At 39.3% G+C, this 24,033-nt stretch overlaps 2 protein-coding genes across 7 annotated transcripts in view; one reads left to right on the top strand and one right to left on the bottom strand.

Annotated features, from left to right (window-relative positions):
- The window catches only part of THUMPD1 (THUMP domain containing 1), a 41,023-nt gene that overhangs the window by 8,422 nt on the left and 8,568 nt on the right, over positions 1 to 24,033 (top strand). For 4 of the 6 annotated variants that reach the window (XR_008294497.1, XR_008294496.1, XR_008294493.1 and 1 more), the window contains exons 5-6: positions 2,319 to 2,353; positions 8,511 to 8,647. The gene's annotated coding sequence lies outside the window, so the exon portion shown is untranslated. Of the gene's footprint in view, positions 1 to 2,318; positions 3,051 to 8,510; positions 8,648 to 24,033 lie in introns of those variants that run through there. The other 2 variants (XR_008294494.1, XM_027043088.2) reach the window with 2 other exon arrangements.
- On the bottom strand, positions 78 to 20,895 carry LOC106970464 (acyl-coenzyme A synthetase ACSM4, mitochondrial). The gene is made up of 13 exons (XM_015067097.3): positions 20,395 to 20,895; positions 17,874 to 18,084; positions 14,412 to 14,619; positions 10,315 to 10,458; positions 9,284 to 9,440; positions 7,364 to 7,443; positions 5,800 to 5,923; positions 4,986 to 5,066; positions 4,752 to 4,853; positions 4,159 to 4,286; positions 3,961 to 4,060; positions 2,157 to 2,276; positions 78 to 550 (listed from the first exon to the last, which is right to left on the bottom strand). The coding sequence occupies exons 1-13, from the start codon at positions 20,590 to 20,592 to the stop codon at positions 464 to 466; spliced, it is 1,740 nt and encodes a 579-aa protein (XP_014922583.1). The 5' UTR covers positions 20,593 to 20,895; the 3' UTR covers positions 78 to 463.

Genomic DNA, 24,033 nt, shown 5'->3' with positions numbered 1-24,033 from the left:
CAAAGTGGGCTCCACATTGACAGCAGAGAGCCCAATGTGGGGCTAGAACTAACAAACTGCGAGACCATGACCTGAGCCGGAGTTGGATGCTCAACCAACTGAACCACCCAAGCACCTTGAAGAAATTCAGTCTTGAACTTTTAGAATAGTTCTAATCTTTATTTTGGCTTAATCATTCACAAGATAATTCAATGTCCACTGTGCTTTTCTAAGTAATTATTTGCTATTTTAAACCCTTGCAAATCATTAAAAGCATTGCCTTTGTCAGTTTGGTCATTATAACAGTTTTCTTCCCAAATGTTTTTAGATTTTCATTTATTTTTTGGCTAATTGCAAAACAAAAAATTGAGTTTTTCAACCAGGAAAAATCTTCAGCATTTTAAGAGACTAATCACTAAATTGTTAGGAAGCAAGGACTAAAAGCAGCCCTATTAACAACTTAATGCCATCGTCTCTTATCAGGCTATGTTCTACCCCATTCATGGTCTCTCAAAACGTTGCGTTTGATTTTCCCAGTGATTGTCTTTGGGAGTTCTGGAACAAATTCCACCTAATTAACAGAAACACATTATGAGACACTTGATTCCATTTTGACAATCCCAGCTGTCAGTACAATAGGGAAAGCTTTCATGCAACTCTAGCATGGAGTTTGAGTCTAGGGGTTGTCTTAGCCCACCAAGCTCATTGAAATTCTTGTGTTTATATAGTGAAGTTGACAATGGAGCTCCATCATGGGTTTTTAGTGCAAAGGCTGTGTGCTTTGTCAGAAGAATATAACAATTCCTTTACTCCTAAGTTCAATTGGACCTAGGCCTCCACTACCCCAGGCAAATAGAGGCCACACCTAAATGCACAAGGAAACAAGTTAATTCTTGGGGTTTGGGCTTTTAAGAACTGGGTCCTGCAGTTTCTGAGGGAGATTTTTGAGAGAGAATTTTGAGTACACACAATTTTCCCCTTATGTCCATGGTAAATCCTCTTCGTTTCCCTTCCTCAAGATGTAACTATTGTATTTTAAAATTTTCTCCAATAACATTTCTGAAAATCAACTGCCATGGATTTAGTAAATTTAATGGAGAAAATGTAACTATTCTTAAAGTTAACTACCTTTTGGTTGAAATACCAACTGAAATGGAATTCTCATGTTAAGGATCAATATCAACCAATAGTATTCTGGGATGAGAAGGAAGGAAGTTGCAGTGCCATCTCTATGTTTTTATATAGAATTATTTTTTGTATTAAAATTTAAAAAAAATTTTTATTTTGGGGGAGATAGAGTGCAAGCAGGGGAGGGGCAGAGAGAGAGACACACACAGAATTTGAGGCAGGCTCCAGGCTCCAAGCTGTCAGCACAGAACCTGATGCATGTCTCGAACCCACAAAGTGCGGGATCATGACCTGGGCTGAAGGCGGACGCCCAACCGCCTGAGCCACCCAAGCACCCTTTTATAGAATTATTCTTAAATCCTCCCTTGAAGAAGAAGGTTTCAGGAAAGATTCCACAGTTTCTTTGGATAGTATATATATATATTTTTCTAAGCCTTAAGTTTGGTCAGTTTGATACTAAAGCCCTGTGCTTTGAATTTGTAAGGGTATTATGGATCAAGAGTGCCATGATTGTTGAATTAGGTGCTGTTTTCATTTTTTAAAAACATATTTTAAAGTTTATTTGAGAGAGAGAGAGCACGAGACGGGGAGGGGCAGAAAGAAAGGGAGAGAGAGAATCCCAAGTAGGTTCCATGATCAACATGGAGCCTTGGGGCTCTATCTCATAACTGTGAGATCATGACTTGAGCCGAGATAATGACTTGAGCTGAAATCAAGAATAGGATGCTTAACTGACCAAGTCACCCAGGTGTGCCCAGGTGGTTTTTAAAATCAATTTGCCAGTATTTTTTTTTTCTCATGGAATGGGACTGATTAGTCTTATAAGGATCCTTAGTAGTTACTCAGTATTGCAGATTGATCAAAGCTAGTTTATCAAATATTTGAAAATAAATTTTCTAAAGCAAAATTGTTAGGGCAAAACAAGTTGAAATAGGTATCCTCTGCTTACATACTGAGCAAACATAAAGTCACAAGCTAATAAACTCTATGTACTTACTACCTTAGATCCTTGTTTGGTAATACATTAACTTTTGGGCAAAAATACTTGCCTTTCTTGGATATTTGTAAGGTGCAGTTGATTTTTTCACATGATCCTGAAGTTCAAGAGTTAATTTCTCTGGGTTGGATGATTTAAAGGGTGCAGATAAGACAACAAAAGCTTTCACTACCTGCAGGAGAAAAGTCCATTTATATTGATGTTTGTTTTTCAGACATATCAAGAGTTTGGAGCCAATGCTGAACACAGGTACTTGCAATTAACAGGAGCTTGAGTGATGAATGCAAATCCAGAGATCACCTCTGAACAAAGCTTGGATTACAAATGAGGTTTTGAGATCTAATTCCAGACAAATGGTTTCTGAGTGTGAGGAGTGCAGTGTTTCATTAAGGGTAAAGGTTGAGTTTTATTTACATGTCCACATGTATTTGACATTTCAGTCAGACTAATCCTAATAGGCAATCCTTGATTTACCGATAACCACTTATTTCAAACCTACACTGTTAGAAACATGCAGTAGGGGGGACAAATGGAGTTCCCAGAGAATACAGTTTGAAAGGGGTTTGGGGAGGCTTAGTGGAGGGATTTTGTATGCTGGGGGATGAACTCTCAGGAAGGATTGGTCTACCTCTGAATATTTTTTTTGCTTCTCTTTGGAATACCATGCAAAACTCACTAATTAATTATTGAAATTAGTTAAGTATAAATTATTAATTATTCCTACATTGATTCCAGTTGGTATTTACTTCTAATGTTCACCTGAAATAAGCTCTATTGAGACTATGGTAGCAGGAGGAAAATACTTTGAAGAATGGAATTCATTGAATGGGGAAGTGGTACAAGAGGTTTGAGTGTGGGATCCATAGAGTCACTGCAGAGGGCCACAGTTATATGAATGGCAGTAGAGAAAGAGATGTGGGAGGATGCTGATACAGAAACTGATTTTGAAATTTTGCTACTTACTCTATTAGAAATTTCCTCAAGGAAAGGAAAAGTCTCCCTTTCATACTACATGGCTTCCTCCTAAACCTAAGGTTATTCCTGTCATTCCCCAGATTCTCTTTAATAGGTTGAAAGTAGGCTTGTGGGACTTGTTTGGGAACCTGGCCACAACATCCTATTTGCGTTGTTCCTGTAATGAAATGTATTTTGATTTCCGTGACAATAGTACATACAGTAGAATCTGCTCTTTTTTCTTCTGTAGCATCTCTTCCTCTTTTAGTAACAGTACCCTGAGTTTCCTACAGAGCATTACCCTAACTTCTCTCTCTAGTGGTGTTGACACTAACTCCTACCTCCAGTGACCGGCATATGATCTAGGTCTGGCCAGTGAGCATATACCATTCCCTGGACCACGTTGGTTGGATATGTGATCTAAAATAGGCAAATATTATTCTGGGAGTTGCTTGAAACTGGTGGAAAGGGAGCTGTCTCTTTTCCTGGTTGTTAAGCTGTGTGCATTTGGAGTGGTTGCTGTCAAGTAGGAAGAACCTTTCCGAATGGAACCAACCTAAAGAACAACAGCCAAGAGATGGAGAGAGACGGTTTTGATAACTTCACATGAACCCTTGGATGTAGCTGTACCTGAAGACCTCACTTATGTGTGAGCCAGTAAATTCCTTTTTTTAAAAACTTAAGTCAGTTTGAGTTGAGTTTCTGTCATTTGCCTCTAAAAGAATGCTAATACATCCCCTTTGAGATGCAACTCATTTGTAAAGTTGATTGCCTAGTATACATTTTTGGCACATGTGCTTCATCATAAGAAGTACATGACTACTCCTGATTCACTCCTTAACATGGTCAAATGGATAGAACTTGAAAATATGAAATTGCTACATTAATGACATTCACTCTACCTCTCCTCTGATTGGATCTGGACTACTGACAACAGCTGATTCAACAACTGCTGGGTGCTCGATTAGTGCACTCTCCACTTCAAATGGCCCAATACGGTACCTGGAAGAGGAAAAGAAGCCCTTGGTCACTACACCACCCAATAGACCTCCCCTGATAATCAATTACTTCCTAAGAGTAAGAGTAGCAAATATACAAACCCAGAGGATATGATGACATCATCAGCTCTACCAACAAACCAGAAATACCCATCACTGTCCATCACTCCTCTGTCTCCAGTGACATAAAAATTCCCTCTTATTGTGGCAGCAGTTTTCTCTGGATTGTCCTAGGAATCAAAGATGACTCTTGGTCAGAATAGACAAAGGGCTATGGCACCCATGGAGTGACTTGTACATTGTGCATTCTATTTCTAAAAGAAATTAATTTAAAGAAATGTAATTCCTAGTGTAGAATACAAAAGGTTCAAGAATATAATAAAAAGTAAACCCCTCTTCCACCTCTACCACTCCCTATCACTCCCTCCCTGCCCTCTGCAGCCTGCCTAGTTGTCTTTTCTGAGGACACTCACTGCAACTGGTTTCTTACACATAGAATTTAATCTTTGCACAACTCCTAGGAGATAGATGATATTCTCCCCATTTTGCAGTTGATGAAATAGACTTGGATTTTGTGACTTGCCCAAATTTACACAGCAACACGTGATGGATATGAAATTTGGACCCAAGTCTGTATGATTCCCTGTACCACCTTTTCTATTAAAGTGTGACTAGCATATTTTACATTCTTGTACCACATATTCAGAGAAGAAACAGAAAGGCCGTGTAGTCTGTAGTCTGAGGGCAATTTCCCCTTCTTTGCCAGGTGGTAGGACGTTGCCATTTTCATCTATAATCTAGAATGAAAGAAACAATTTAGGTTCCTAAATTTGTTTTTTTACAGTGTGAAAACAGGTTATAAATAGTTGTACAATGACTAGTAGAAAACTGTAAAACGTTTTTTCCTTATTGAAACAGATATTACTGACCTGGACATCATAGGGTTGTACTGCTTTGCCCATTGAGCCCGGTTTAATTTCTTGTCCTTTCTGATTGGCACAAATTATTCCCTGTTGAGAGAACATGTTTTATATAAGGATGTAAAAATTCAATTTCTGTAGCTATTTATATCATGACAATAAAACATAAGACTCAGTATTGACTGATTTTCCCAGTTATACACACACACACACACACACACACACACACACACACACACACACGTACACATACACACATGCACATTATTTTAGATCAGTGCTTCTCAAACATAAGCGTGTACCAGAGTCACCTGGAGCATTCATTTTTCAAGCACAGATTTCCAGGCACCATCTCAGAGTTTCTGATTCAGTAGGTCTGGCCAGGTGGGGTGTCTGAGAATTTGAATTGCTACCAAATTTCCACGTGCAGCTGATGCTGCTGATTTGAGGACCACACTTTGAAAACTACTCCTTACACTAAGGATACCCCTTAGTGCACCTTGGGATAAATTCCCCACTGGGGCTCTGTGGGGTCCTCAGTGTTGCTGAGAAGATGAGCTGCTCAAATCTGACCCTCTCTGACCCCTAACACCTTTGAGACTTCTCCAGCATGGGAAGAAGGCAGGAAGACTGGAAGGAATAATCCTAATTCCCCTCTAGCCAAACCTAATTGGGCAATTCAGAGGTTTTGGTGGTTACTTGCAAGGTAAGGTATGCTGGGAAATTCCATAAAAATTTAGAACACCAAGGGGACTCTTCAGGGGCTCAGTCTGGGGTTGAAATGTTCCCAATGTGCTAAACCTAAACTGCCCATTAAACATACCACTTCTGTCTGTCCGTAGCCCTCATACAGTTCCAGTCCAGTTTGTGCCTTCCACTGTTCCAGCACCTCGGGGTTGAGTGGCTCCCCTCCTGTCAAGCAGTGCTGTAGCTTCTTGAATTTATATCTGTAGACACAGATATAGGGTCTTTGATGGGAGAAATCTGAGTGGCTTTCACTAAAACATTATTAGTATGTTCTAGCAACAAGCAAATGAGCTAGGAAAGACAAGTAGTAGGAAAGTTCAGTCAGCAAATATTTTTGAGCACCTACTATCTTGTCAGACATGGTTGTAGGTGTGTGGGGCATGTTAGTAATTCAAATAAAATTTCCTGACAGAGCTTGCATTTTAGCAGATCATTAAAGGAGGGGAGAAGGTAGGAGAAAATACCAATAATGATCTTAAGTGCTTATTATGGGCCAAGTGACAAAACAGCTAACATTAATTAAGAACCTACTATGCTGTGAGGGCTTTAGGAGCATTCTCATAATCCTCACATCCTTATTATACAGATCAGGAACTTGAGGCTGAGAGAATATAAAGAGGTTGTTCGAGGCCTCACATATAATAAAGGGCTGAATTGACTACCCTGCACTTACCATTTGTCAAGTATCTCACCAAGTAGGCCATTTCCCTGAATTCTCTCCACAACCGCATGAGGCAGCCCTTAATCCTCTCTTGTGGATGGAGTTAAGGAGACTTAGTAAGGTCATCTGGAGTGTCTGAGGTCACACTATCAGTAAATAGTGGAGCCCTACTTGTTTGGCTTTGGAGCTTGGTCAGTTAACCACTGGCCTTACTACTCCACTGCCCACTTTCTCAAGTGAGGAAGTCTGGAATAGCCCAGCTCCGGTGCATTGAGGTGTCAAATGGGGAGGACAGGAGTTGTGCCTATTCAAAATAATCCTGGAAAGCCCTGAACTACTCTTGAAATGTGAGCAAGATGCTTACATTCATATCTGCTTTATTTTGTTTCATAGCACTCTCCCTTCTGGGCATCCACACTTGAGGGTGCAGAGGATGGGTGAGCCTATACTACTTAAATTATTTCTCTCTTCCTTTTTTCTTTTTCTTCAGGTACTCAATTTGTATTAGTTAAGTAAATATGCATTGCAAGTCTACTAGGTGTTCAGATGATTTGGATAAATTGATTATAATCTTCAAGTCATAAGACTTCATTAGCTTCTCTTCAAGACAATATGAATGCAGCTGGATTTGGGGAGGGAGGTTGGTTCTCAGACTTCATGGTTCTGGTTGTCCCTGGGAAAACGTTCAGTTGCCCCTAGAGGCTATCCTTAGGGGCAACTGGGAAGTGATTAGGCAATATCTGAAGACAGTTTTGATGGTTGCGAGGGAGGTTCTACTGGCATCTAGTAGGTGGAAGCCAGGCAGAATGTTGCTCAACATCCTACAGTGCACAGGACAGTCCCTGACAACACAGAATTATTCAGTCCAAATGTCACTAGTGGCAAGACTGAGGAAACCTGGGCTATCCTGCGTTGAGAAGGGGTGATGCGGGACTATAGCTTTTGTTTGTGGTTCAAATGGAGATTTCTGCCCAAGTACCTCTTAAGGTCTTTTTGCACAAGCATCCGGTACACAGTGGGAGCGCTGCACAGGGTCGTGATGGGATAAGTGGTGAGCGTCTGGATGATGGAGAAAGACAGTTTCAGAAGTGGTTCATTAGAGGCCACAACCAGAGCTGATGTCTGCAACCCCTCAACGTCTATCATTTGCATGTTTTCATCTCATGATCACTACTAGGCATAAGAAAGCAAATATTTATTGTCACTAGTGACTGGATATCCGTTGGAAACTTCCAGTTATTGGGAAGAATACATATATGTTACAGTAATAGACACACACAATCAAATTCAACAAAAAGTAAATTGTCGAATTTGAGACCAACCCCAAAGTAGGAACTGGTTGATTCTACCTCAGGGGTGCAAATTACCTTTCATGGTGGAATTTTGAAACCTCCTGCCCATATATTCCTGCACAGTACTCACCCTAGATGTGAGCTAACCTACCAAAACTTTCCCAATACTGTTTCTATAAAAGATACCAGTCCTTTTGAGTGGATTGATTAAATGCAGAAGTCATTTTCCAGGCCCAGATTTGCTGGGCTCATTTTCCCTCTAGCTCCTTAAAGAAAAATAATGACATAGGCAGGTTAAATCTAGAGAGATACTCACGTTTTAGATTTCCTGTTTCTAGAGAGGTTCGACTATGCCAAGTGACAAATTGACAGTTTGTATTAAACTTAAACATTTGAGAGAAGGCTTTCAAGATGTATTTCTAGCCTATCTGGATCATGAAAGACTTTTGATCTGTAAGTGAACATCTCTACTATGTGTACTTGCTCCCTGGATTCCAACTATTCTTAATAGGTGTAAGTGCTTATACCTAAGAATAGCGTAAAGTTTTTAGAGCACTTAAAATACACACATCTTTGTGTATTTCTGTGTATTTTAAAATACACACTATCTTTGTAAAATAAGAATAGTCTTATTTTAATCAACTTATTTAATATGTTAAATAATATAGATTAATAATATAATAATACATTAATATTAACATATTACTAGCATTACTATGTCTTAATATAATGTTAAATAAATTGATTAAAATAAGTATATTATGTATCTTACTTAAATACTATACAATATTTAATATTTTACTAAAATTATTATTCTTATTTTTAAAAATGCAGGTTTCAGAACTGCAAACTTAGTTTATCTACTTAGGACACTTTATTAGCCTGATGGAGAGATCCTAGTTCTTATGCTACCCAGCATTTCTGTTAAGACCCTCAAGCCATCTCGTCAGACCAGTTAGCAAAATAACAGGGTGAGTATAGCTTTTATTCACAAAGGTGTGGTGTTTGTTTAATAACATGCATTTTGTTAAGCATAATTGATTTTTCATGGGTGAAAAATAATTGGCCTAAATCACATCTTTCTAAAGGCTAAAGAAATGAGAGCAATCTGATACCTCAATCTAGCTGTCTCTGGCTGAAAAGGAGGGACATGCCTGATTTCAAGACAAACATTGGGTTCTGAGAATAACAAAGTGTGAAGCTCAGGGTGAGGGGAGAATGGAAGGAGCTGCTCTGGGAGAAAGGTGACCCCACCTTTTAGTCTTCTCTACACAGGGTTTGGGATTTATCACCTATTGTTTTTGTTTCACTGAGTCAGAAACCAAAGATTTGTTTGGACTTGAGACTTCTAATCTGTTACTTAGAATCTCATGCTCAGTGGGACATTAGAAATCCTGAACAGTTTGAAGCACAAGAGTGGATTTTATGCCTGAGAGTGTTGTGGGTGTTTCCTCTCTGTTAAATACATTCAAAGGCCAAATCCCTGGAGACTTCAGTTCTTAAAAGGGAATTATTTCCACAAGCCCAGGAAACTATATTCTGAAGAATCATTTCTCTGTAGTTTTGGAGGAGACAAGGAAGAGATGTAGCTAGAAGTCATGACTTACATCTAAGAAAGTGTCAGTGTCAAACTGGGCCATCCGATGTACAAAGACACACGCTCCCTGAAGCCAGGATGAAAACACACTGCCAATGGCAGCCTTGATCCAGCCAGTGTCAGACATGTTCCATATGATATCTGAGGACTTCAGGTCTAGCCAATACCTAAGTGATATGGAGAAGCAACAAGACCAAAAAAAAAAAAAAAAAAAAAAACCCAAAACAAAGCTAAAGAAAGGAAGAAATCCCACAAAACAAAAAACAAAACAAAACAAAAACAAAAACAGAAAAGCAAACAAACTGGTGTCTTTGAGAACTGGCCAGAACATCAGGGGCTACAGAGAAAGGTCAAAAGAAACCCGAAGGCAGGATGAGCTATTATTCTACCTTCCACTTTTGTTATTTTGTTAGAGAACTTCTTCAGAATCCTAGGTAATATGAAAATAGGGAGGCTGGGTTTGGCATGATATTCTAGGTTTGTTCATTGATGCAACAAATATTTATTGTGTCAATATATGCTAGGCACTGTTCTGCCTAGCATAGTGAGATAGACTAGATATCTGCTCTTACTTCAGCAAGACAGATAGCTAACAAGCACACAATAAAATGAATGAGTATAGATCAGTATCATAATATCAAATAGTGATAAGTGCTCTGAGGAAAATAAAACAGGTAATGTGATAGCTTTAAGATATCTAGGAAGGCCTTTCTGGGTGGGTGAGCTTCTCTGGCAATGAGAAGGAGCCAGACATACGGTTATCGAGATGTGGCCAAGGGTGATTCCTGTACATCACCCTGTGCTCATCACAAGTGCACTCCTTAATTCCCATCGCCTATTTAATCCATAAGTTCTTGCTTGATCAGTTGGTGAGATGGTGCCATTTACTGAGCTAGGGTTGGGCAGGGGCATCAAGGGTTCTGTTTTGTAGACATTATATTGGAGAAATCCAATAACCCTCCAAGTGGTGGTGTCAGCTCAGTTGGATACACATGTGGGCGGCTCAGGGGAGAATTTAACAAAAACAGTTTTCCTCCCTACCTTCCATAAAGGGCGTACCCAATTCCAAGGCTGCTCTGAGAGTGCTGGGCCATCTTGGGAGCACCTGTGGTCCCACTGGTGAAATAAATGGCCATTGGTTCTTGACTTCCTGTTTCTACACAGCTGTGCTCTGCAGAGGCAGATCTGTAAAATATGGATCCCAACATAGTGGCTGAAGATGGCAGACCAGTTTATCTCTCTCTATATATATTTGCATATATATATATAGGATATATAGGATATATATATATAAAATACATATATATATGTATATATATATACACACACACACATATATACATATGTATATATATATATATATATATATATACACACACACATACACACACACACACACACACACACACATATATATATATATATATATATATATATATATATATATATCTTCTTGATACCAGAAAACAGTTAATAGAACAAAACCTAATCCAAAGCCTCCTTGAGAGGAAATTATCAAGAAATCTTAAAGGGACTTTGTAGATAAGTACTAAGCTTTAACACCTCACCTGTCTGTTTTTTTAAGTGCCACCTTTGTATAGGTCACATAGATAACCAAGAGACTTTCAAAATCAATGGCAAAAAGATGTGTATTTAAACTTTTTCTCTCAGTGCTTCTTTTAATCTATGATTTTTTCAAAAATCAGTGAATCTTTGTGAATTTTTATTAACATTTCAAGAGTTTTTATGATTTAAAGGAAGATCTTTTGGCATTTGAATCAAACTTTTTAATACTTTTTGTTCAGCATCTTCAATATCGCTGACAGACACAGCTTCTTACCATATAGCATCCCATTCTTCTTCCTTGCACTGATAAAACTCTGATTTTGTTCAGGTATCAGGCAGGGGAGACTGTTCCTTATATAGCTCTAGGGGGTGAATCTTGATTATGCTAAGCCAATCATGCTAATTCTTGTACCAGAGACTGATTTAGGGATGGGTACATGTTGGAGTTATGGTCAAAGAGATTTAAAGGCTTTATGGAAAACGTTTCCTTATTTTAAAGAGTCATGAGGAAGGGATGCTGCCTTTCCTCACCCCACCTATCTTGTTTTCTGGACTTCAGATATTGTTGTGAAAGTACATTATGTCTGGGACAACTCTAGCCATGTTGGGATCACAGGAGGGATTAGCAGACACACTGAGGATAGCACGATGGAAGGATGAATGAATCTGGGTTCATGCTAATTTCATCAAACTACTGAATAACCAACTCTCATTCGGCTCTATCTCTGTACTTCTTACTTGTCATATAATAAAATAGTTTGTGTTGTTTAAGCCACTTATAGTTGGGTCTCCTATTACTGAAGCCAAGAGCATTCTATGAATAGATAATAACAGTATCTGTGTAAGATTATCTGCACAGACAGCTCCAACATTTCCTTCCCACCCTGCACAAGAATGCCATTCCCTCACTGAGGAGTGGAGCCTATGTCCTCTCTCCTTGAATCTGGGATGGCCTTATGACTAATTTTGATTGACAGAGTGTGGCAGAATTTCTTTGACTTCTCAGCCTAGGTCTTAAGAGGCTTGGTAGTTTTCACTTTCACTGGGGCGGGGGTGGGGGGATGCAGCCACCATAGGAAAACGTTTAGACCCTCCTGCTGGAGAGAGAGGGCACGTATGGGACAAGTGAGGTGCTTCAGCCAATAGCTAACACCAGAGCCTCAGACTTGTGAGTGAACCCCCTTGGGTCCTTGAGCTTCAGTCAAGCTGATATGGAGAAGGATAAGCTGCCTCTGCTGAGGCCTGCGTGAACTTTTTTTTTTAATGTTTATTTATTTTTGAAAGAGAGAGAGAGAGAGAGTGAGAGAGGGAGGGGCAGGGACAGAGGGAGACACAGAATCTGAAGCAGACTCCAGGCTCCAGGCTCTGAGCTGTCAGCAGAGAGCCTGATGTGGGGCTCAAACCCACAAACTGTGAAATCATGACCTGAGCCGAAGTTGGACGTTTAACCACCTGAGCCACCCAGGTGCCCCTGCGTGGACTTCTGACCTACAGAATCTTGAGAAAATAAAATGTTGCTTTATGCCACTAAATTTTGGGATATCTTGCTTCTCAGTGAATTCAAAGTCCTTTTTCTTCTGATTTTTTGGGCACCTTTAAGGGACTCAATGGCACATTGCAGAGTTGGTTAGGGCAGGGACCTGTGAAGTAGGGGTGCTTGCCGTTAGGGGTATATAAGATACCCGAGATGGGGAAGAAACTAAGAGGACTTCAAATTATATGCATTCTTGTATTTATTATTTAAAGTATTTATTTTTGGTATTTGTATAATAACCAAAAACACATGTATATGATTTATAAATTAATATGCATGTATTGTGGGAGTGTTAAAAATATTTTACTGACGGAGATGCATATTCAAATAATCTGGGTGCTATTACCTTAGGGAATCGCTACACTGCCGAATGACTTTATTAACTGAAAATAATATGAGTAACCATAATTACTATAATATTTGTGGAGTGATTACTATGTGCCAGGCTTTATACTAAACACTTTACATGCTTCATCACATTTAATTCTTTTACAACCCAGTGAAGTATATACTATCCTTATCCCCATTCTTTGGATAAGAGAGAGTTTCGGAGATGTTACTTGACTTATCCCAGGGTACACAGCTTGTAAAAGACACAAACAGGATTCATTGGCATAGCCCTTGGGAGAGAATTTTGGGATTGACTAATAACAGGAATTTGGTTTGCATTAATTAGTAGGATAAAATTTCATTTCAGCAAACACACACACACACACCACTGCCCTATTCATGTCTTCTTTCTTTAAGCTTCTCTGGAAGAATTTTTTAAAAATATTGTATTTAATAGCTCTTTGAAGGATAATACCATTAATTAACATTCTATTCTTTTTTTTTTTATAGTTGAGGGAGTACTTTCTCACATATTAGCTTATTTTATCCCCAAAACAACACTTGAGATATGTGCAGTATAATTATCCCTGTTTTACATATGAGTAAAACCAAGGTTCAGTGATCTGTTTTGTTCATTCATTCATTCAGCAAATATTTATTAAGTATCACCTGTATGGTAGGAACTGGAGATAGAGTGATCAACCAAGCAGATCAACAGTGCCCCTGTCTTCTTGGAGCTTACAGTTTAGGGCAGAGTTTGGCAAACATTTTCTATAAAGGGCCATACAGCAAATATCTTAGAATTTGTGGGCCATATGGTCTCTGTTGCAACTACTCTACTCAGTTCTTATAAGATTTACAAAAACCGGTGCTGAGCCAGAATTGGCCCATGGGCCCTATTTTGCCAACCCCTATTGCAGAGGATAAAAACACAGTATATAAGGGAAAAATGACTGGGCACAATATTCAGATAGTAATGACTGCTATGAAGAAAACAGGATGATGTGATAGAGTGGTTTGGAATTCTGTAGATAGGGTGGTCAGAGACAATCTCACTGAGAATAAAACATTCAAGCTAAAATCTGACAGGAAGGAGTCAGCTGTGAAGAGGACGTTGGAAAAGCATTTCAGGCAGAAGAAACAGCAGGTACAAAGGCCCTGAAGTGGGGCATGTTTGAGGAATTAAAGGGTGGCCAGAGGGAATCAAGGCAGGGAGAGTAGTGGGAGAGGTGATCTAGGATTAGGCTAAATCCAAGCCATGCAGTATACTCATAACAAGCCACAGTAGGAGGTAGGGAAATGGAGGCAGAGCTACATCTTTTCTTCTGTGCTTAAAAATATTTTATTAGGTGATTCTTTAAAAAAATTTTTTAATGCTTATTATTTGAGAAAGAGACAAAGAGGAAGCAGGGGAGGGGCAGAGAGAGAGGGAGACACAGAATCGGAAGCAGGCGCCAGGCTCTGAGCTGCAGAGCACAGAGCCCGATGTAAGGCTCAGACTCACAGACTGAGAGATCATGACCTGAGCTGAAGTCAGCCGCCCAACCAACTGAGCCACCCAGGCACCCCATATTAGGTGATTCTTTTATGGGAAGGGGTCTGGATCGAGTGATAGTTTTGCTGAGTCCTTGAGGCAAGGAGACTCCGAGATACAGTTGTAATTGGTGTTATTGCTGGTACTGCAGTTGAGGCGGGGGAAAATACTCACTGAAATAATTCCTGGAAGCTGAGCCACCCGTTCTGGCTCTGTGGAGACACCAGGAGTTTGGTCGCTAAGTCAGGACACTCTGACATGATGGACTCCACTGCTGGGACCACCTCCTCACTGACCACAACACACTTGGCTTTGGATGCTCGCAGCTGATAGAGAATGTCTTTTGCTGTCAGCTGGGTTGTTCCTGGCATGAAGACCAGCCCTGGGAAGGAGAGAGGGCCCTGAGCTGAGCAGAACTCTTGTCCATCAGGTAAGATTGTAGACTGTTGAAGTAGGCTCTGTGCTTGGTAGAGAGGAGTTGTGGATTATAGCCTTTAGCTACCCTTGTCTCGGTCCCCAGGGACATCCTACAGGACCTTGGTCACTGGGAGATCATTAGAGTACTGGCTTTAGATTCTGATAGTCCCTGGGTCTAATTCTGTCCTTGCAACTTACTAGCTTTGTGACCTTGAACATGTTACTTGATCTCTCTGTGCCTTCCTTTCCTTATCTGAAAAATGAGGGAAAATAGTAGTAAGTGTCTGGCATATAGTAGGCATTATAATGGCATAACATTTTTGTGAAACATTTGCATCATTATTATATAATACTTAAATAGCACTTTACAGCTCATAACATATTTTAGTGAACATTATCTTAGTCAGTCCTCTGAACCAGTGGTCTCCAAAGTGAGTTTTGCAGGGTAACCCACTGAGGATGAGAAGAAAAATTAGAATTAAAAAATTTTATTGTGATATTAGAATTCTTTGTTTTAATCTCATTTTTGTATATATTTTATAACATGCATGCTATATTAGTACAGAAGAACAATATAAATATTATATCCAGATGGGAGGATGTGTGTCCCAAATATTTTTATTGATAGTTTGTGCAATCAGAAGAGCCTGGAGACCACTGTTCTAAAAAGCCACGTAGGTCCATGCAGTTGTTGACATTTGATGGAATGTGAGATTGAGTCATAGCCAGTGAGGGGCAGAGTCAGCCCTCAAACCTGGGTCTTCTCAGTGGTCTGGAATCATCAAAGTTTGTCTACACTCCTTTGGCACTCCTTTGGCAATGTTTAGTTTATCCCACCTCTTCACTTCATTCTAAACACTGGCCTGAGATGGACCTGATTTTAAAGTAGCAGTTCCTTATGAGAAGGACATATATAGGAGAATTAGATGAAAAGCAGAGGGAAGGTGGTTTGCACTTTCTAAAGTGAATCAGTGAAGGAAAACAGAGTGTATGTAAAGCATTACGAACAGCCACTGAGCACTTATTAGGCCTCCGCTATCTCACTTAAAACCAGTCCCAGTGTATAGACGACAACTAGCCCAAGAGTCACAGAGTCTGTAAGTGGCAACCAGGATTCAAAGATACATTTACTAGACTCCCCAGACCTGTACTCTATAGCAGACTACTTATTTCTTGGTGAGTTTCCTGAAGTCAGCTAAATGGGAAGAAGTGGACTTGAATTCCTAGAAAGAGACTTTATTCATTGAATATATTTTAAAAGCTCTCGTGTCATTCTCCTCTTGAGAAAATGAATAAATATTTGACAATAAGGAAGTTAATCAAGGAGATACCTTACAGGACCTCAGATAGTGCACTCTATGTAAAAATATAAGATTATTTATTTTGCAAATACTTGTTCTTAATGGCTCAGAAATTATTAGTACTCTTGGTAGATTTTTGACATGAATGTGTTCAGTGCATAGCATGGGGGTTAAGGAAATGTTCTCTTCTGGTGGACTTCAGAGTTTAACATTATAGCAAAAGTGAAATATTTTGCCACATTAGGTGCAATACAAGTATCTCAATATTCACTCAGAAGATTTAATAATTCTGAATTAGAATTATGAATTAGAAATAATTCTGAATTAGAAAACAATCCTTAGGTGCTTGCTTAACACTTAATTAACTGAATGTTTTTGATAATTTGGCCTGGGGGTTTGTTTTTAATATTGGCATTTCACAAATTGCTTAAATTATGTTAAATAATATTAAGTACATTTTTAATCACAAACCACTTTCAATCTCCCTCCAACATACAATTGGTTTCACATTTCCAAGTTCCTTTTTATACTAGATACAAAAAGTACTTTATATATTGCTTTTATAAAATTTAAATTGGTAATTAAGAGCATTTTCTAATACCATTGTGAAATCCTTATAATTATATTTTTAATGATATCCCATCAAGTTTGAGGTATCATAATTTCAACTAGCAATAAACACTTCTATTAAACTTGATTTAATCATTTCTATGTAGTTGTTTCCAATTTTTTTCTCTTGTTAATGATATTGTAGCAAAGATCTTGTGTTCTCTATGTATTATATCCTTTAATATTCTTACTTTTTAAAAATGTTCATTGATTTATTTGGGGGTGGGGTGTGAGCAGGGAAGAGGGGCAGAGGGAGAGACAGAATCTTAAGCAGGCTCTATACCCAGTGCAGAGCTTGACATGGGGCTTGATCTCACAACCATGAGATCTTGACCTGAGCTCAAATCAAGTCAGATGTTCAATCAACTGAGCCACCCAGGTGCCCCAGTATTTTTATTTACCTTTAGTTGATTTATAGACATTGTGTCATGCTCTACAGTAGGTATTGGAAACTTTTTCAGTAAAGCACCAGATAGTAAATATTTTAGGCTTCGTGGACCATCCCATCTCTGTCTCAATTAGCAATTCTGCTGTTGTAGAGCAAAAAGAGCTGTAGACAACATGCAGATGAAGGAGCATGGCTGTATGCCGTTACAACTTTAAAGCTTTATTTACCGAAATAGATGGCCAACCTGTAGGCCATGGTTTTTGCCGACCTCTGTCCTAGAGTGAAAAAAAAATTCTAGAATTTTAATTTGGGGTAAAATATAAATTATTATTTTTATAGAAAATGTGTCATTGAATACATTAATCTTTTTGCCTGGAATGAGGCAGAGGTTTTCCAACTGGGATCCGCAGTCATATTCTTATAAGTCCTTGTATTCTAAAATGCTTTTTCTTCCTTTAGTGTTTTAAAATCTGGGAGAATCCAAATATATTCAAGAAAGTAAATTCAGGACTATCTGGCTAAATACATCATAACCAGCTCTGCGAAAAGGCATTAGTGTCCACATTTGCTTTGATAGAGTTTTTGTTTAAATCCCAATTGCATAGCTTTCTAGCTGTGTACCTTTGGACAAGCTTCTTAAACTCTCTGAACCTCAGTGTCCTCTTTTGCAAAATGGGCATCACAATAATACCCACCTCTTTTTTCTTTTCTTTCTTTCTTTCTTTTTTTTTTCTTTTAGCAATACCCACCTCTTAAAATAGTTGTTATTATTATTACTTCATGGTTCCTCTTCATCATAACTCTTATTTCTCTGTTCTCTGTAAGCATGGCTTCAGTTGGAACTAACAATTCAGAAAAACCTCAAATGTCAGTCTCTCTCTGTTTCTGCATGATTTAGAAATGTTAAATATTGGCACTGACCTGTTCGCATACAAGCCACGTTTATAAGCCACCACTCTGGGATACGGGGCAGAATCACAGCCACTCGGTCTCCTCTCTTTAGGCCACAGGGCTTGATGAGCACGTTGGCAGCTTTTCGGGACAAGGAGCCCAGTTCTTCAAAGCTCCATTTCACCTCAGCCCCTTTGCCATTCACCCACCATAGGGCTGGGTTGGCTGGTCTCTCTCCTGTCTGGCCATGGGCACATGGGAAAGAGAGAAGGCTTATATGACTGGTCCACCAAATAGATGGGACATCTGCCATTACTTCTTCTCAGCACTTGTGCTGGTGGATTCTGGTAACAGCACCCTAGTTTGTCATTGGAGGACCTACTCCTCTCCTATTGAATATAGCTTAGGTGAGACAACCCATCAGGGTAATTGTCCACCCATCAGTGAGAGACATGTGACCTATATTGGGTGAATCAGACCTTCTGTCCCTGATTTTGAGTTTTCTGAGAAGAACAAAAAGAATATAGTTGAAACAAAATCTGTGTATGAGCTCTTGGTGCTTCTATATCTCCAGGGAGCTATCCTGGTTCCTGTTCTTGCTGAAACTGACTGTCCAGCTTGCAACCCATTTTTGTGAGCACTCCTATGTCCAATAAATTTCTTTCTTGCTTAAAATAGATTCTGTGCCATCCAAATAACCCCAATGGTTGTACTAAGGTTGATTAGGAACAAAGCATCTTTTTCTATCTATCTATCTATCTATCTATCTATCTATCTATCTATCTATCTATCTATTTTTTAGAGAGAGCACACACACGTGTGCCCACATGACTGGGGGGAGTGGCAGAGAGAGGGGGAGAGAAAATCAAGCAGGTTCCACACTCAGCATGGAGCCTGATTTGGGGCTCAATCTCATGACACTGAGATCATGACCTGAGCTGAAATCAAGAGGCAGATACTTAACCAACTGAATCACCCAGGTACCCGACATCTTTTTTTTTACCCAAAAGACTGAGGGATGGTTTTCAGAGAAAACAAAAAATAGGATGATGGGCCTTTGGGGGAGGCTCATCAACTGATGGATTTTTGAAGGAAACTTCTATGATTCTACAAAATACACTGTCTATACTGAAAAACCTCTTCACTTTGTGAATTACCCAAAAAAAAAATTACTCCTCTTTTCTTCCCTTTTCTGGAATTCTCTTTTTACCTTCTCTGGTTAGAAAATATTTCAAAATCGGGGCACCTGGGTGGCTCAGTCGGTTGGGCACCTGGGTGGCTCAGTCGGTTAAGTGTCTGACTTCCTCTCAGGTCATGATCTCACACTCTGTAAGTTCAAGCCCCTCGTCGGGCTCTGTGCTGGCAGCTCAGAGCCTGGAGCCTGCTTCAGATTCTGTGTCTCCCTCTCTCTCTGCCCCTCCCCTGTCTCTCTCTGTCTCAAAAATAAATTTAAAAAATTTTTAAAATTTAAAAAAAGTAGTTCGAAATTCAATTTCAATTTCACTTCCTCTCTGAAGCCTTTCTCAGCCTCCTCTTCTCTTCTCTGACTTCTCTGTATTCCCACAGCATTGTGCTCAGATGCCAGATGACTATGTTATATTGTATCATAATCCCTACCCTATGGGTGTAAGATTAGGGTCTGACTCATGTACTCTTGGGACTGGTGACCTTGGATAAGGAACTTAACTTCTATGAGGTTAACTTCCTTATTTGCAATCCCCCAGCATGGTGATGGGGATTTGGTGAAATAATATAGGTCAGTATTTCTTAATCTTTAGTCATTTGAGTATCACTTCTTTTGTCAGATCTGTTTACACCTGTGCTATTGTTCTTTGTATTTTTCTTTACATTCACTCCTTTTTACTTGTATACATTTACTTAAGAAGGAAAATGTGTTTGGCTATTATTGGTAAAACCAGTACTGCTTGCTAAAAATAGGTTACTGAAAAATAAATATATTGAAAATAAAGTATGCCCTTAAATTTTGTCTAGAGATATTCAACTTCTACCTGCTCTTTCTGTTCAAAAGAGAGTTTAACGAGTGTAAAAGAGCTGTTAAAGATGTAATGGACTTAAAGGAAGACTTTCCCCTTAATTTAATAGGAAAGATTGATTCAATGTTATTTAATATTTTGTATATCTAGTATCTGCATCTTTTGAGGCACAGGTCCTTGCAAATGACTATTATTATTAAACCGAAGCTCAAATTACTGTTTTTTCCATAAATCTGTAGCTAGCCTGAACAGATTAACGGAGAGCAAAGAGCTGCTGAAGGAAATGAAAGAAAAGAGAAAATGAAGGAAAAGAGGCAGGGCTCTGTGAGTAACTACCATGAGGGGGTCTGAGGAAGATCCAGAGAAAGACAGTATGTGGAGTTGAGGATCAAAGATCTTCCCTGGGGAGAGAGAAGAGCAAGTGGAAAACAAACAAAGGAGACCCAGAGGGATGAAAGAACTGAATTAAGAGTGACAAATGGACCACAGAACAAGGAAATGGAAGGCTGAGACATAGGTGGATACCAAGCATCCAATGGAAGCCTATCATGTCATACCTTTTCTTTTTGGGACCACTGGTCCAGCACATCCCCAGCAAAGTTAAAGTTTTTAGGCAATGATCTCTCACAGCGATTTATGGCTTCAAAGTCAGCAAGAGTCAGAGGTGCCCAAAGCTGGTGATCTTTGTGAAGGTACCGGCCAGTTGGCCTGGCAAGCCAAATGAATCTGAACATCTGATAGCGGAAAAAAATCATGATTTCCAAAGGGCTTTGTCAACTGATATGGATGTGGAAGTTCTGTAGCCTGTGGGGAGAGATGGGTAGGGGGAGCGTTAGTCTCTCTGGTTGCTCTGTGGTGAGACTGGGGAGTGGACTTGTGGCTGTGTGCTCCCCAGGGAGTTGGGGAACACCTGAAAAACACTCATCCTTTTTCAGGGCTGTGGCAGTCAGCCATGGACTAGTCTCCCTACCACTGACCTCTCCTCTTCGTTCTGTCTGTGATCTGGTTATTCTTCAAAACAAAACAAAGCTGACAACTATAGAATTGCCAAGCTTCCATTTTTCGTCCCTATCTTCTCCCCCAACCAAACAATAGACAAACAGTATTTTGCTGCCTCAATAGACATTCAAGCCCTGCTTCTGTCTGCCTCGTACTCTATTCTAACTGTATTTTGTAACTCCTCTACTTGAATTTCCTCTTCTAGTTAAAGCAGTCCACTTATTTTCATGAATGCCTATTTCTAGCTCTAAGATTTAGTCTGTCATTCACCTTTCCTCTGGCTTCCCTACTTTCTTCTCCCATCAGTCCTTCATTATAATTGGTTAGAAACCTTGATTTAAGTCCTGGCTCAGCAACTTTCTGATAATAGGACTTTGGGTAAATCACTTACCCTTCCTGCACCTCCATTTTCTCATGTGTAAAATGGAGGAGGGGAGGAATATAATACCTCTCTCCTAGGGTTATTATGAGGATTTAATAAGATAATGTGTGTAAAATAACCAGCATGTAAAAAGTACCTTCAAAGTGTTAACTAATGCTTTTGTTAAGATTATTTTCATTAGTACTATGGTGGCATTGGTTCATGAAGTAATTTTACTTTATAAATCAGGAGACCTGGACTTTACTCTGAACTCTTTCAGAATTAGCTTTGTGACATTGGTAAAGCCACCTCCCACTGCCATCTGTAATTTAACATTTTTTAATAATACTGTTATTTCTTCCTTTGAATTTCCATCATATGCATCAATATTCCTCACATGACAGGTTTCTAGCTTATATTATTAATTGTTTTCAATATATGTGCTTTGTCTCTGTAACCTACCTAAAAGGTGTGGGTGGAGGTTATGCATTGCATCCTTGGTACTTAACATGACCTACAGAGCCATCTTCAATAACAGAAGCCAATGTTTATTAAGTGCTTGCTGTAGACCAGGCATTTTGCATTCCTGACATCATTCAGCATTCATGGCAAGCTTTTGAGGCTGGTGTCATTATTATCTCCATTTTACAGATGGGGAAACTGAGACCCATGTAGACTTAAGTAGTGTGCCCAAGGTCATCCATCTTATAGTGGCAGAGGCAAAGTTTGGACCTGTTTGATCTGTCCTCAGAGCTTGTGTCCTCAACCTCTTTGCTATTCAGCCTCCCTTGTGCTGCCTTCTTCGATCAAGGTTTCTTGCTGATGAATATTGCCTTTCAGTCCTACTTAGTTGCCTTGTATGGAGTGGAAAAATCTGCAGGTGCTAAGGGTGCCTGAGTCTGCCACATGGTGATAACATAAATAGTAGAACAAAGGGTGTAGGGTGTACCATCCCTTCATTGTTGCCAAGCCTTCTTTGCTGTTCAGAGAGACGTCTGGAGAAGCAAAAGCCCATTTGGTGCAAATGCAATTTACTGTATCCCAGGAAGAGCTAATTATGGCAATACCATTGGTATTAAACTCTCCATTATGTCAAGGAAGACAGACGAGGGATCACCTGGGCAAGTGTGGTGGAGGTAACAAGAGTAGAGAAGGGCAGGGAGAGGAGGAATATCGGGGGCCATGTTTATGATTTAGCATTTTACTGAAAGTGAGACCCCACTTCTCCCCTAAACACACACACACACACACACACACACACACACACACACACACACCACACATGCTTGCATCCACGCTTGTCTCTCTGCATGCCCTTTGCAAATTGCTTAGCATTTCCAAGTTTCATCACATTTGTGCAATGAGAGTAATGGAAGTACCTTCTTCACTGGCTGGCTGTGGGGTTAAAATGAGCACTCTAGCACAGTGCCTGGTGGGTGGCTTGGACTCAGTAAATGCTTCACATTAAGAACCAAACTTCAAAATTATTTATGGCAGAAGGCTTTAGCTGTTTGATATCCAAACAAACAAACAAAATGACAAAAAACAAAAAACAAAAAACCCAAACTAGAAAAGCTGTTGGATTAGAGCTATCAATATTTTGGTGGCTTATTTTGCCTCTTTTATGCCCTGTCACTGTGCTCCAGGCTCTTGGGGCTGAACTGAGCCCCCATCAGTCTGAAGCATTCTAGCCTTCATTTCCATCATTTTGACCTTTCTTGGTCCTAGTTTAATGATGAATTGGAAAGATTCTCAAGATATGATATACTTGGAACATTCTTGCTTCCTAAGAAGAATAGTGCAGATAATAGAGCAGATAGTTTTAATGCAAATCTCCTTCATCTTCTCCTCCAAATTGAATAATGATTTTTCATGAATTGTTCTGATTTCCCATACCTCTGTAACCTATCTAGATGGTGTGGGTAGAGGCTATACATTGCAACAACAAATCAAAACTAAATGAAAAACTAGCAATAAATCAAAAACTAAATATCATAAAACAGATTTGATCTGAATATACACTTTAGCATTACCCATGTTATGTGCCTAATCAGTGAAATAGGTCTTGCATATGCAAACATAATCATTACTAATAAAATACAAATCAAGATATCACAGAGTAGGATTTTTCAGTTAAACTGTAAAATTGTTTTGCCAGTAACATTTCTTCTTTCTATCTCTTTGGTCTGCTTTTGATTTTCTGAGATTTGTATGGATAGGCTTTTAAGGAGACCACGAATCTCCGAGGAGCCGCCATTTTGCATTGAACATAGCCATTTCCTGGCTTTGGATCCTGTGGGAAGTCTATATGATTCCAGGGTCAAATATGAGAATCACTGAGTTTTTTAGGTCAAGACATTATCTATGTAGAAATTAGTACATACACATGTTTAACAAAATATTTCCAGATGATATCTGTAAAAGTGAGAGATTCGAAACAGGTGATTTTTAAAGTCTTAGTGATTTCCAATGTGTTAAGGGAAACTTTAACAGTGGAAAGATGTTTAGGCAATTGGCGTGCACTCAGCACTGTGAAGTATTTTTATGCACTATCTCGTTTAATTCTCTTAACACCTCTTGGACTCAGGCATTTTGTTTTACATATAAAGTGACCAAGGCACTGAGAGGTAAGTGATTTACCAAAAGCTATTCATCTAGCTAGCAGCATCAGTTCTAGCCTGCATTTCTTGTCTCCAAAGGCAATGCAAGGAAATGCTATCATAAATATTTGTTATATTTCTATCAATCTTTGTAAAGTAGAAGAGTCAATTTTCCCATCAAAGAGACTTTTATTCAGTCTTGGATCAGCACTTATCCAATTACAGCAATTACCTCT

The sequence above is a fragment of the Acinonyx jubatus genome, chromosome E3 (assembly GCF_027475565.1).
Source record: "Acinonyx jubatus isolate Ajub_Pintada_27869175 chromosome E3, VMU_Ajub_asm_v1.0, whole genome shotgun sequence".
In the NCBI taxonomy this organism is placed as follows: Eukaryota; Metazoa; Chordata; class Mammalia; order Carnivora; family Felidae; genus Acinonyx; species Acinonyx jubatus.
The sequence above is the reverse complement of the archived record's forward strand: the minus strand, read 5'-3'. Positions and strand labels throughout refer to the sequence as shown.

What these genes read in the sequence shown, in the direction of transcription:
- LOC106970464 (XM_015067097.3), bottom strand. Translation starts at nt 20,592, where the DNA reads ATGATTTTTTTCCGCTATCAGATGTTCAGATTCATTTGGCTTGCCAGG. An exon ending in GGGTACGCCCTTTATGGAAG is followed by an intron (nt 9,441 to 10,314) that starts GTAGGGAGGAAA and finishes CATATCACTTAG; the next exon opens with GTATTGGCTAGACCTGAAGT. An exon ending in GTTTCTTCTCTGAATATGTG is followed by an intron (nt 4,287 to 4,751) that starts GTACAAGAATGT and finishes TTTGATTCCTAG; the next exon opens with GACAATCCAGAGAAAACTGC.